This window comes from Epinephelus lanceolatus, chromosome 8 (genome assembly GCF_041903045.1).
Source record: "Epinephelus lanceolatus isolate andai-2023 chromosome 8, ASM4190304v1, whole genome shotgun sequence".
NCBI lineage: Eukaryota > Metazoa > Chordata > Actinopteri > Perciformes > Serranidae > Epinephelus > Epinephelus lanceolatus.
The window spans coordinates 1,696,717-1,711,531 of NC_135741.1; the positions used below are offsets into that span (position 1 = coordinate 1,696,717).

Genomic DNA, 14,815 nt, shown 5'->3' on the forward strand with positions numbered 1-14,815 from the left:
TTCATTTAAAAATGGTGTTGTTTGCTATAAATGTCCTCAAAAGGCAAAACCATCTGTCATGGTTCTCTCTTTCCTTTTGTTTTAATTTCTTACTTTCTTTGTTATTTTTGTCAGATATGCAGTGGTGATTGCCGGGTAATATGTGTGTTTATGTTGCCCAATGTTGAGTCTCTATTTTTGTCAAGACAATACTTGCACAATGGCGTGCACTGGGCCGGTTGGAACTTCTTTACGCCACTGAAAATAATTCATTGTTGTGAGGAATTATAAAATCCTGCTTTTGTCAAGCATGAATTTGGTTTATTTTCCTTGGTTAGTACATATGGAGACTTTTCCATATAATATAATTTAATGTAGAAGTAGACAACTTCTCAGCTAGCTGCCATGCTAGCTAGCTAGCTAACACTGTCTGCTTATCACCAACTCCTTGATCACAACATAATAAAGTAACTTTCACCACTGCTCATTTTAGAAAGGACACCACATGAAAACATGTTCTTTATTTAGGTTATCAACTGGACGATGGATCACAGATGTTTGTTTCTGGCTGCCAGTGATCAGCTATAGCTAACATAGCTAGCGCGCTAACATAGCTAATGCACTATGTTAGCAAGCTTCTCACGTTCCTGTGTCTGGATGCAGACAGGAGCCAATATAACCAGACATTATACAACATAAACAAAGAACATGTTTTCTTGTGGTGTCCTTTCTAAAATGAGCAGTTATTAAAGTTACTGTATTATTTTATGGTCAAGGAGTTAATAAACAGACAGTGTTAGCTAGTTAGCGCACTAAAAAGTTGGCTACTTCCACATTAAATTATATATGGAGGCATCTCCACAAGTATTTAAGCAAGGAAAATAATCCAAATCCATGTTTGACATGAGATTTTACAATTCCTCATGACAATAAATTATTTTCCACCATGTTTATAATTCAGTTCATGTCAGTCTAACACACACTCCTCTGCTGAGCGTCCAGAAGTGATGATACACCAAATATCAAGATTTTAATTAACTGCGTCCTCTGGCAGCCATCTTTCTCCTTGTTCCTGAAGTGTCTTATGTCTGTCAGAATTACATCTGCAAAGTCTTGACCAGGCTAAACTGTTGAGCTAGCATTAGCTTTTTCGCTGATGATGTGATGTTAGCCTAAAACTTGCTTTCTCCATTTCATCCTGCCAAGTTTTGCTGCAGTTGTTCTTGTTTCTGGACTTGCTGCTCATTCTGACCCAGTTTTACACCATTTTACTTTTTCTTGGGGTTAAAGCATAAAGGCAGGATATAGATTTCTATCAGGGGTGGTCGAAGCAGATGCAGCATGCAGCCATTTGATTGGTGAGGTCATCCAACTCCCAAGATTCTAATTAACTGGAGACAAAACTTTTTTTCTCCACTACACGTAGATCATAAAGCCATGGATATAACATCGGTTCATTTCAGTTATAGAAAAACTGCAGCTCCTGTTTACTTGAATTTGTTTACAGGAAGTCTTGACCGCTCCAATATGGCGGCACCACTGACGTACTATGTAGTGGCCATTAAGGCGTCTATGTTTCTGCATCTATGGACCAGACCCACTCTGAATGTCGAGGCCACGCCCCCTTCTGTTGGATAGAAAATGATCCTCCAGATAGAGATCGGTGATATTGGACATGTGTGGATTTTCATTTTGTGTGCATTAATTTTTTAAAATAAATGTTTGTCTGCAACCTTCTGACCCCCGACATTTCGTCACGCTGACAGTGAGTGTTGAAGTTATAAATTCAGATCATCTTCCTGTTTCTGTCCTGATGTGACAGCAGGTTTTATTTTCCTCAGAAGGGGGCGTGGCCTCGGCAGTGACAGGATGCCTGTCTGGTCCATGAAGCTGGAGTCCAGACTGGGTTCACTCAGAGTGACATCACTTCCTGTGTTGATATTTACATGCAGCAAGACAAACAGCAAACAGCTGGGAGGTGATGTCGGCGGACACAGGAGAGTTGGTTTGGATCCAGTTTGATCTGGTTCTGGTTCTGATTGGTCTGAGTGTGAATCCAGTCTGAACGGCTTCCTATGAATCAGCTGTGTTGATCCTGGGGGCGGGGCATACAACGAGGGGGCGGGGCAGAAACATGAAGAACATTTTCAGCCAATATATCTGTTCAGAGTGATATCTATACAACACAAACATTCTGTCCACAGATTAATATGAAGAACTCTGATCAACATCGTCACTTGTTTCATCAGCACCGCCGCCGCCGCCACTGCTGCTGTTGTTGTTCTTGTTGTTTTGGTTCTTTGTTCAAGTTGTAGATTTGTTATTTATATCTCTCTTTTTTTAGCATTTACACATCAATTCATAATAGTTAACATCTAACCCTCACCCCCCACCCCCCGCCCATTAACTGCAGACAGGCAGACAGGAGTGTTGCATTGTGGGTAGGTTGCAGGCGACCCACTCTTGGTTCACTCCGACATTTTCTGTGAAGGAAAGACAAACACGTAAAGTCTCTGGTGTTTAAATAAAGTTTCTCTGTTCAGTTCATCAACAAGACTGTGGCAAAAAGAAATTAAAAGTCAGCAAGAACGACGACGACACAGCTCATAGTTTGACATCTGCCGTAAATAAAAACGTAATTATAAATATAGTTATTATTTATGTGTCATCAGTCAGACTGTAGTCTATGAAGAAGTGTTCCTTGTAGGCTTTCTCAAAGAAAGCCCTTTCTGACAGACATCTATTCACTTTTACCCAAACCATGACTTTAAGGCCCTCCAGATTATTCAACGACTTTGTTGGGGACTATTTTTACCGGTGGATTAATCCACATCTGGTGCTGTAGCGAGTGTCAGTGTCAGCAGGACCGTGTGTGAAATAAATTACAGTGTGTGTGTGTTTGTGTGTGTGTGTTCATGATGATGAAGGAAGATGTGTGTCTCACTGATGTGTTTTTAAGAAGACATATGTGACATCATCACTTATTATATGAATTAATTTAATGGACCAATCAGAGAGGGGCCTCAGGCTCCACTTCCTGCAGGACTCACCTGCTTCCTGTCAGTTCACATCTGATTGGAGAAGGAGGTGGGCGCCCCCTGCTGGCCGTAACCCTGACCGTACTCTGCATCCTTCAGGAGACACAACACACAACAGCATTATGCACACACACAGGAATATACTGCAGCACACAGAGTATTTATACTTTATATATACTCTAGTACACTAAATATTTAAACTGTAGCTCATTGAGTGTATATATACACTGGAGTTCACTGAGTGTAAACACTGCAGTACGCTTAATATATTTACTGCAGTACATATACTCAGTGTACTGCAGTAAATATAGTGCAGTGCACTGAGTGAACGTACAGCAGTCTAGCAGTATGTTGAGTATAAAGCATCATTATATACTGTTTCACTGTGTAGTACAGTACCAGTACTACACAGTTTACTGTAAAACTTTTATTTTGCTAACAGGAAGTGACATGAAGTAGATTCATATGAAAAACGTGAATCCTTCTCAGACACTTTAAACGTGTTCTGTTGATCTGAGATGTTCTTGGCTCTGTCTGACGGTTCTCCCCAGTGAGCTGTTGTCTATGTGCTAAGCTAAAGCTAAAGCTAGGTGTAACGGCTGCGATCCATGGGGCACGGCAGAGAAGCGTCACATAGGCAGAGCAGAGAGGCTTTTTTTTTTTTTTTAACCTGCTACACAGACTGTGTGTTTGCAGTGTGTGGTTGTGTGTATTGAGTTAAATGACAATGCAGCTGGTTCTGAAGGGTTTGGAGGTTCAGACTGTATTAGCAGGACCAAATGAATTAACTGGACTGTTTTAACTACAGGATGTATTGATTCATTCTCCAGGTGTGCTCTGAGTCACCTGGTTCACACTGTGAGTGTTAGTTAGCGGCCGGGCTCCTCACCTGGTTGTATCCCTGCTGGCTGTACTCGGGTTGGTAGCCTCCCTGGTTGCTGGCATACGGGTCTTGTTCATACGCCCCCTGCTGGCCATAAGCATCTGGTGCAGCAGGTTTCTCCTGAGGAGGCGGAGCTCGCATGAAGGGAGCGATGATGCCCGTCTCCTTAAAGACGAACCAGAGGTTCCCCACCCACAGGACTAGGTTAATGAAGCCGAAGGCCTGGAGGAGGAGGAGGGGAGGAGAGGATGAAGGAAACAAACCCTTTATTTTGGTAGCGACTAAAATGTGTCTGTAGCACAGAGATTTTTAGTCAGTTCTCTGACTCGGGTATCGCCAAAACTTTAAACGATCCCCTCCTGAGAGGGTCGTCTGCCTGATGACCTCACCACAGGTCGGACAGCCCTGACCCTCAGAGGCGTCAGGCTCAGCGATGGTCTTACCACGGAGGTGTTGAGTCCAGACATGACCGGGTCGTGGACTTCACGACATTGGTTCCCTTCAGATTTGCAGGCGGCAATCATAGTGATCACTTCATCTGGGTCAGTCGCCGTCTTCACGTCAGACAGACCTTTGGCCCAAGCCGCTGAACTCACCAGCCACATGAAGGCAAACACCGCGGTCACACCCAGGTCCTGAACGAACACACACACACACACACACACACACACACACACACAGTGTATGAGGTCACTAGTCAGGTCACCTGTCAGAGATGGCATCAGGTGGGTAAACTTACGATCAGTGGGCCCTTGTTGTTCTCCTTGTACTTGTCGAAGAAGAAGATGTAGATACTGAGAGCCGCCGTGGAGTAGAGGAAGGCGAAGACGCCGATGGTGACAAAGAACTCGGCCGAGGAGGAGTAGTCGCCAACAAGGAAAACACGCTCTTTGTCTGCGTCCTTACAGGTGGGGGCGTCAAAATACACCTGGTGGAGTCTGAGACAGAGAGAGAGGAAGTTCAGATTGTGGTCTCTGACAGCATGAAAGTTCTTCTCACAAACGCAAACCTGAAATTATCTTGACCAGTGATCGTCAACTGGCGGCCCGCAGGCCACATCTGGCCCGCCAAAGCTTTCCAACTGGCCCACAGAATATTAATTCATTCAGAGAGTGTGAGGAGGATTAACTGTTCTTTATTTAGGTTATCAACTGGGAGGATTTAGGATATCTCTTTTTTTCTTTTTTCTTAGCAACAGAACTGGAAGCGATTTTATTAGAAATGATTTACCATCCCCAAATATATAAGTTTGACCTGTGAGTTATAAATCCATCTGTCAGCTTATTATTAGAGGTAATGATGCATCAGATTCAGTAATCTCATGAGGAAAATACCAAAATGTCATAAAGTAAAAAAACAACATCCTCACTAAGATATTAATAATCTGTGAAGATGCTGTGTTCAGTAGTTCACCTCTCTGTCACTCTGTCAATATTAAAACAGACTTTACAAACTGCTGCACAATTCATGTTTAAAAAAAATGGCTCAAATGTGAGCTAATTTAAAAGCATGCTAATAAAATTCATCAGCATAGGCTAACTAATTAATTAATTAGGCTAAGTCTTATTAAGCTTACAAATGTGCCTACAATTAATATAATATGATCACTAATATTAGCCTCGACCTACAAACAAGGTTTAGCTCTAAATCTCTCAGTGTATACTTGACTTCCACCTCACCCAGTTATTCCCACCTGTCTGTCTGAATCAAGTTGCATGGACACAGTGGTCCAAGGCGTTATCAGGAACTACTCTTCACACTGTTTAGTCGTGATATCTATAGTAAATGTAAATTAAAATATGCCTCTGGTGTAACCTGTTAGATCTCAAAGTGGCAACTCATCAGAATATCTTAAAATGTAGGCTGTGAAAAATTTCTTGAAAAAGGTCTTAAAAAGTTTAACTTCAGGATTCCTGCTGATCCCTCGCCCATCTTTCTGCTTTCAAATATACCAAATACTTTATTGTGACAGACCAAACATTTTGCTCACGTCTTTGATCTGACATTTTTATTACCCTCAATATGACTGATGCACATTTTACAATAGTTGACTCTTTTATTTCCCCTCTGGGAGGACGCCCAGACCCCTCTTGATTTGTGTCCCCAGGCATGGGGATGCAGAGAAAGTGTCCCTTATTTTTACACATTAACGTGGCGACCCTGCCTCAGACCCTCTTTGATTATGTATCTTTCAAACTTTAAAACATAATCAGGTGCCCACATACAGGAGTTCGGTCCCCACAGTGTCTGCTTAGAAAAATTCTGGCCCTTGGCCTGATCTAATTAATGACCCCTCATAGCAGCAGCAGCAGCTCTTCTGCTCTCTGCATCTCATAGCAACTATAAACATTTCACCATGACGATCATCCAGCTCCAGTCTTCAGCTCTCATACGAGTCTGTTTTAATCCTTTTTTTGTCTTCATCACCAAACTCTAAATGATCAGCCGTAGCTAAAGATGTTTTCTCTATTAAATAATACAAATAAACTTCTACATATTTAAAGTTTCTCTCCTGTGTTACCTTCACTGTCACTGTGCTCTTTATTCACTGAGTCATTTTCGTCTCATCTTGTGTTTGCCTCCATCTCTGCCTGTTCACACCGTACGGTCGGAATCAGTCCTGTGACTCATCAAACACAGCTGACATCATGTTGTACTGACCTGAACGGATACTCAAACTCCACCTCTATTCTCAGGTCGCTGTATGTCCGGTTCTTACAATCCACCGCCATCTTGAACATCCCAGAATAACTACCACAGGTGGAGAAGGCAAAGATGGCGAAGAACTGGAGGAGGAGGAGGAGGAGGAGGAGGAGAGAAGAAGTTAACACAGAGATTTTGAAGGTGAAAACACATTAAACAGCAGTCATGCTAACAGTGAAACACTGCAGTGTGCTGAGATAAATGCTAACACCAGCATGCTAACATGCTAACAGTGCTAATATGCTAAGGTTTGGCAGCTGTAAGGGAGAGTTCATTACTTGCAAAAAGGGGGAGGAGTGTCAAATAAGTTTTTAAGCACTGGGGAGGGGTTTGTGTTTATTTTACCGATGATTTTTAAGAAAACATGCTGGTGGGTCTGACATGAATGCTTTCTTTCATTTATTAGCCAGAAACTTTAAAAACAGAAATAATTGTTAGATTTTCAAATTTCCGACGGTCCTTGGACTCATCATGTGTGACAAACATCAGATAAAAAAACAAAAACACAAGAAATTTAAAATGCACGAGAGAGAAAAACAGAGACATTTTTCCCTAAAACTTTTAGCAGTACGCCGTTAGCAACACATGCTAAGGTTAGCGCAACAAGGTGACTGACTGCGAGTCAGTCAGACAATGGCGAGCACAAATAAAAAGTCGAAACTTGAAGCCCCGCCCACAGATTCCCGCTCAGCTACAACAGAGAGAGTTGTGTATAAGACGAAGATGGCGCGTTGATGTTAGACATGCTAACACACACTGGTCATCATCACCCAGATGTGCTGGTCACCATGACGAAACAACCTGTGTTTAGTGTTTTCAGTTTGATGTCATCAGAGACGTTTTACAGCCTGCTGGAACCTGTTGCATTCTGGGAAAGTGTTCAGTGTTCATACAGTAGCTGTGTTCGAAATCGCTCCCTATCACGGATATAGTGCACTATATAGTGTGTTCGCCATTTTGTAGTGTTGTTCGAATTCTCCGCGGTTAATTTCATTCACTATATAGTGGACTATAAAATACCCACAATGCACAGCAAATGTGAGTGAACAAACGATGTTCCCTACATTTTACTCCCGTACACCACAATGCAATGCGGTCGTCTTTTGCCAGAGAAGAAGAAGAACCGCAAAGATGGCACAAAAAGAAACGAATAGGATGCTAGCCGGTAACGTTAGCTCACGAGCTAACAATACCCACTTAGCTGGCACGAGCCAGGTAGCTTGTAGCTCGTGCACTATCGTGGGCTATTACAGCTCACAATTCATCACTTTCATCACCATCATCATCATCACCATCATCATCATAATCATCATCCCTGCTTGGCACTGTGTGTGTGTGTGTGTGTGTGTGTGTGTGTGTGTTGCACTTAAGCAGGATCTGATTTTTGTGTCGTTGCTGTGAACTCAGCCAGATTTCTGTTGTACTGAAACATTTTCACAAAGTTTTGGGAACATTTTGGGAACTTCTTAAATTCTTTCAGGACATATCTGCAGCATCTTTGTGATGTTCTGAGAAAATATTGAAACTTTTTGTAAACATTTATAAAATAATCTAGAAACATTATTCTGATTATTAGAATTTGGACTAATGTAGAAGATGTTCATCCAGATGACCACTAACACCCCCAGCTTATTTCATTTGTATTAGTATTCTTATTTATGACTTCCATAGATGCTGATGTCATCAGTGGTGTTAGTGTGATAGACTCACCCATTGTAAGGCCTTAATGAAGCCCAGAGGAACCTTCAGCACCCTGAACTGACCCTGGGCCACCAGCTGCACACAACCAGAACAGATGGCGTTTATTTTTATATATTCATCAAATCACTCAGCTTCTGTCCAACCAGCTCTGATGAGAGCCAGAGGATAATATATAACTTTATTTATACAACACTTTGAAATCAAAGTTAGAAAATGCTTTACGCCACACAAATAAAACCAGACTGTTAAAAATAATACAAAAATAAAATGAAATACAATAACAATAGCAGATGAAATCAACAACAATGATAATAGATAAGATACATACAAATTCAAATAGTACATTAAAAATAGAAATAAGACTGTTTGCAAGCATTCATTTAGAAATACGTTTTGATAAGAAATTTAATAGATGTCACTGATTCTGTCACAAAGTGTGTGATATTCAGATATAGTTCTCATACAATAAAAGCACAGATAAAAACAATGTAAAACTATTTTCCACACGTGACAGTGAAGCTGTTAGAGAGCAGCAGAGAATAAAAAAACACAAGTTAAATTTTGGGATGCATTAACAACTCCTGTTTTGTTACAAGTTACTTAATTAAATTAATTAACTTTCAGCAAGGGATGCTAACGGTCAACATGGAATACTACAGTCGACACAAGATGCTAACACACGGCACAGGATGCTAACACACGGCACAGGGTGCTAACACACGGCACAGGATGCTAATGCTCGACACAGCATGCTAACTCTTGGCACGGGTTGCTAAGGATCGGGACGGGATAATAACACATGGCACAGGATGTTAATGCTCAACATGGGGTGCAATGGTTGGCACGGAATGCTAATGCTTGACAAGGTTTGCTAAGGGTCGGCACAGGATGCTAACACTCGACACATGGTGCTTACGTTTGACACAGGATGCACACATCGTGTGTCGAACACTTCCCTCAGATAAAAACCAACCAAATCTGAGCTTAAAATAGGAGGCTCAAGGAAAAATATTTGTAGCTTCAGGGAGGATAAAAATAAAAAGTCGCACTCCAGCCCCCCCAGCCCAAAAAGTATTCCATTTCTCACAGCCATGAGTTGTAAAAACAGAAATTATAGTTGGATTTTCAAATTTACCGACGGTCCTTGGACACATTGTGTGACAAACGTTTCTGGACAAAAAAACCCATAAACGCATCTGATCTTAAAACTGTCATATTTCATCTAAATCACTTTATTCTACGTCTCATTTCAAATCTGTCCAAAAATAAACCGTTTGCAGGACAAGAGTGAAAACTGAGTCTTTTTTCAACTCCACTGGCAATTTTTTTTCTCTGTTTTTTTTTTCTCTTTTCATGTATTTGGCTTTTTTTTGTTTGTTTAAAGAAAATTTGGCTTTTTAAATTTTTGGGCATTATTTTTTCTTGAATAGTTTTTATTGTGGTTTAGGGGAGGGACGTACAAATTCAAATGGTTGTGTTTTTGTATTTGTTTATTTATTTTTTAAAGAAAACATGACATCACTTTATTCTGCATCTCATTTAAAATTTGGCCAAAAACAAACCGTTTAAAAGATCAGAGTGAAAAACTGAGACTTTTTTCAACTCCAGGATTTCATCTTCAACTTTTAACTTTCATTTATGGTGCAGGGAGGAGCATGGATTTTCCTCCAGTCACTCGGGGGGGGGAGGGGGGGGGGGGGTGCCACGCCCCTCCTCTGATAAGTAAAGAACAGTCCCTAATCTTTCAGTTACACCGCAACGAAATCAACATCAGCATCAGCAGAGGAACCCCTCCTCCTCCTCCTCCTCCGGCTGTCATTTCTCACGCGCGCGCGCGCACACACACACACACACACACACACACACACACACACCGTGTGAATAGCGTGTCATCACGCGACATGGAGCTGAGACGTTTCGACAGTTTGTGTTTTTATTTCTGTTCTCCTGCAGACAGCACGCAGGGCTGAAAGCCCCGCACAGCGGCCTGCCCCTCCTTATAAAACCTCCCGCATCCAGCATCATCCGAGCATCCCATAATAATCTGACTATTACCTTGAATCATCTGTAATCATCAGATATTTCTGATCGATGACGACAGAAACACAAATTTTCCCCTTTGAATAATAATTAATAAACAAAAATCATCCAGATGTCTGACGATATTTCTTCTGATTCTCCGTTGATGATTTATGAATTATTATTAATCGTGATTAATAATATGAGTAATGTCTCCGAGCAGCCGCCGTGATACGGCCCGACACTGAGATGCTTCACCGGGAGACAAACACAAACACCAATCCCCGGCGGGTCGCCCCGAGACACGACACGAACACACCCCGAGCACGGAGCACGAGACATGAGATGAAGATGAAGATGAGAGGAAAACATGAAGCAGAATTATAAAATATAATGTGGAGCTATGTACCTGATTTACGACGTCCATCCTGCCGCCTGACGAGAGCAGAGAGAGGAGATGGAGGGAGGAGGGGGGAGGAGGATGAAGAGGAGGAGGAGGAGGAGGAGGGATGAAGGTGGAGGAGGGACGGAGGGGGGGTGTTGCGTCATCATGGTAGTAGGAGGTGTCATGATGTTGGTGATGATGTAGTTTGAGGGGTGTAGGAGAAGTCAACCCATCATAAATATATTTACACACAGGAAGTTTAGTGTTTTCAGTCACATGTGTTTGAAGTTAAAGAACTGTCTGATGCAGCAAAATGTTTCTGTCACATTATTATTATTAATATTTCATCACATGTAACTGTGAACATAAGTAATTTATCAACACCTGTTTTATTTCCACACTGCATCATATTAATGTATGATGGATGGTCCATATGAAGATGGTAGACAGGGACTGTTGTGGCCTGTGAGGTTCACTGTATCGGTACAACAGTACTGAATATGGTTGCCTGTATCATTTTGCACGCACATGCTGATACTAGATTTTGTGTTGACGGGCTCATAGTGTCTCACAGCCTTACATATAAATCACATTGAAAACCCAAGATGGTGCCAGCTCCATGACAACGTCAGATTTCATTCAGTATTTATACATTTTGTTCAATATTTTTAATCAGTATTTTCTGTCGTTCCATATATTCAAGCTTCCATTAAGTTCTATTCCAAGTTTTTAAGGTTCATTCTATATATTCAAACTTTAATTCTATTTTAAGTTTTATTCCATATAGCTGAGGTTCATCCATGTATTCAAACTATCATTCTATATATTAAACTTTAATTTATATTCAAGGTGTATCTTTTATTTAATCAAGTTTTATTCCATATATTCAAGGTTCATTCTAGATATTCAGGCTTTCATACTATATATTCAAGCTTTATTTAATATATTCAAGTTTTAACCTGTTTATCAAACTCTCATTCTGTATATTTAAGTCATATTTCATATATTGAAAGGTAATTCTATATATTCAGACTTTCATTCCATATATTCAAAATATCATTCTATGTGTTCAAGTTTTATTTCATATATTCAAGTTTTATGCTATTTATTAAATCATTCATTTTCTATATTCAAGTTTTATTTAATATATTTAAGTTTTAGTAATATATTTGAATTTTATTCCATATATTTAAGGTAAATCCTATATTTCAAAACTTTCATTCTGTATATTCAAGTTTCATTCCATATATTCAAAGTTCATTCTATTTATTTAAACTTTTATTCTATATATTCAGGTTTTATTTAATGTATTAAAGTGTTATTCACTATATTCAAGTTTTCATTCTATATATTCAAACTTTTCATTTTATATATTCACGTTTTCTTTCATAAATTTAAAGTTCATTCTATATTTTTAAACTTTAATTTTATGTATTAAAGTTTAATATATTTAAGTTTTATTACATATATTGAATGGCCAGTCTATATATTCAAACTCTCATGACATATATTAAAACATTCATTATATATATTCAATTTTGTTTCATTGATTTAAGGTTCATTCCATCTATTAAAATTTTTATTCCATGTATTCATGGCTGATTCCATAAATTCAGACTTTCCTTCTGTATATTTCAACTTTCATTCTATATATTAAATTCGTTTTATTTGATATATTAAAGTTGTATTCCATATATTCAAAGTTCATTCTATTTCCTGCCTGATCTGAACCCGAGTGGTGCTTTGTTTTTGGACATCTGTGTGAGCTATGGACTGGCCATAATGTACACCATGTTCGAACACAGGGAGTTTCATGTGTACCTGGTACCAGAACACCCTAGGCCTAAGATCAATGATTGACTTTGTGGTCGTATCAGCAGATCTGCAGCCGTGTGTCTTGGACACTCGGGTGAAGAGAGGAGCAGAGCTGTCAACTGATCACCACCTGGTGGTGAGTTGGATCAGATGGCGGGGGAGGCTGCCGGACAGACCTGGTAAACCCAAACGTGTAGTGAGGGTGAACTCGGAACGTCTGGCAGAGAAACCCTGTGTTTCTTGTGCATCCTGGGGGAGGTTGGGGACATGAAGTCTGAGTGGGCCATGTTCAAAGCCTCCATTGTGGAGGCGGCTGCTAGGAGCTGTGGTAAAAGGTTGTCAGTGCCTGTCGGGGCGGCAACCAAAGAACCCGTTGGTGGACACCGGCGGTGAGGGAGGCCGTCAAGCTGAAGGCCCAGGGGTCTCCTGAAGAAGCAGGCAGGTATCAGTTGGCCAGAAGGGCTGCAGCTGTGGCGGTCGCTGACGCAAAAACCCGGGTGTGGGAGGAGTTCGGGGAGGCTATGGAGAAGGACTTTTGGTTGGCCTCAAGGAAGTTCTGGCAGACCGTTAACCGACTCAGGATGGGAAAGCAGGGCTTATCTCAGGCTGTGCTCAGCAGAGAGGGAAAACTGCTGACCCGAACTGGGGACATCGTCGGGCGGTGGAAGGAGCACTTTGAGAACCTCCTGAACCTGGCCGTCATGTCCACTGAGAACAAGGCAGAGCCTGAAGACTCGGGGGAACTCTCGCCAATATCCCTGGCGGAGGTCGCGAGGAAAATGAGTTTCCTTTGTGGGGTGTCTGGGCTCAGCCTTAGAGATAGGGTGAGGAGCTCGGACATCCAGAGGGAGCTCGGAGTAGAGCCGCTGCTCCTTCGTGTTGAAAGGGGTCAGTTGAGGTGGCTTGGGCATCTGATCAGGATCCTCCTGGGCGCCTCCTGCTGGAGGTTTTCGGGGCACGTCCCACTGGTAGGAGGCCCCGGGGCAGACCCAGAACATGCTGGAGGGATTATATATCTCATCTGGCCTGGGAGCGCCTTGGGGTCCTCCAGGAGGAGCTGGAAAGTGTTGCTGGGGAGAGGCACGTCTGGGGTGCTTTGCTTGACCTGCTGCCCCCGCGACCTGGTCCCTGATAAGTGGATGAAAATGGATGGATGGATGGATGGATGGATTCTAGTTATTTAAACTTTCATTCTATATTTTGCAGCTTTGATTATGTGTATTCATGATTTATTTCATATACTCAGGTCTTATTCCAAATATTGAGAGCTCAGTCTATATACTCATATTTTCATTCCATATATGAAAACATTCATGATATATATTCAATTTTTATTTCACATATTCAAGGTTCATTCCATATATAAAAACTTTTATTTTAATTTTTTCATGGTTGGTTCCATAAATTCAAACATTCATTCTATATATTCAGTTTTTATTTCACATATTTAAGGTGCATTCCATATATTAAACCTTTATTCCATATTCATGATTATTCCATAAATTCAACATTTCATTCTGAATGTTTCAACTTTTATTCAAGCTTAATTTAAAATATTCGTTTTTACATATTTAAACTTTTTTTTTTCAAGTTTCACTGTACATGTTCATACACACACACACACACACACACACACACACACAGAAAAAGAAAATTAAGTAACATCTCTCAGTATTACAGATGTGCATTCAGGCACAACCCACAAAGTCAAAAATACCAGTGTGATAAGAGGAAGCAAAGCTGAGCTGTATGTGTGAGTGATCATGACGTCAGATTACAGTGGGAACTTTACGCTTGCCGTAGTTCAAACAGGGAAATTAAAAATCTCAGTCAGAGCGCAGAGAAAGTCTTCACTCAGGACTTCCTGTTGAAAAAGTAATAAAAGTCACAGAAGCTGAACTTAAACATATAAAACGTAGAAATAGATGAAGTCAGAATTTTATCCATTACAAAACACCATAAATGTGTTTTGTGTACAGTCATGTACAAGCGATCGGAGAAAATATCTACCAATATAAAATATAATATTAGTTTATTTCATTTTTTATTATTGTTTCTTTTTATCTCATTTGTCAAATACAATCAAATAAAAGTAATGTCCAACTTAAATGAAATAAAATTATTTGGAATAAATAAAAAAAAAATCTTAAACAGAAAAAATAAATACGGTCACGTTGTTTTCGACATAGAAGCTTTTATTTTGGAGGCGGAGGAACCGGCATCAACTCTTATTGCAGTGAGCTTGGACACGCAGAGGGCGGAAGCAGCGGAGCAGCTGAACTTCTGAGATTC

The 14,815-nt window shown here is 40.6% G+C and overlaps 1 protein-coding gene across 1 annotated transcript; it reads right to left on the reverse strand.

The window, feature by feature from the left end:
- Positions 1 to 74: 74 nt before the first annotated feature.
- LOC117258676 (synaptophysin-like) lies at positions 75 to 10,845 on the reverse strand. Its single transcript, XM_033629763.2, has 8 exons — positions 10,733 to 10,845; positions 8,314 to 8,379; positions 6,562 to 6,686; positions 4,640 to 4,838; positions 4,344 to 4,535; positions 3,907 to 4,122; positions 3,030 to 3,110; positions 75 to 2,462 (listed from the first exon to the last, which is right to left on the reverse strand). Exons 1-7 carry the CDS (start codon positions 10,748 to 10,750, stop codon positions 3,045 to 3,047), a joined length of 882 nt encoding a protein of 293 aa, XP_033485654.1. The 5' UTR covers positions 10,751 to 10,845; the 3' UTR covers positions 75 to 2,462; positions 3,030 to 3,044.
- Between the last annotated feature and the right edge of the window lie 3,970 nt (positions 10,846 to 14,815).

Excerpts from the sequence above, each read along its gene's own strand:
- LOC117258676 (XM_033629763.2), bottom strand. Across the intron at positions 4,839-6,561 it reads GAGTTTGAGTATCCGTTCAG|ACTCCACCAGGTGTATTTTG; the intron begins GTCAGTACAACA and ends TCTCTGTCTCAG. Across the intron at positions 4,536-4,639 it reads ACAACAAGGGCCCACTGATC|GACCTGGGTGTGACCGCGGT; the intron begins GTAAGTTTACCC and ends GTGTTCGTTCAG.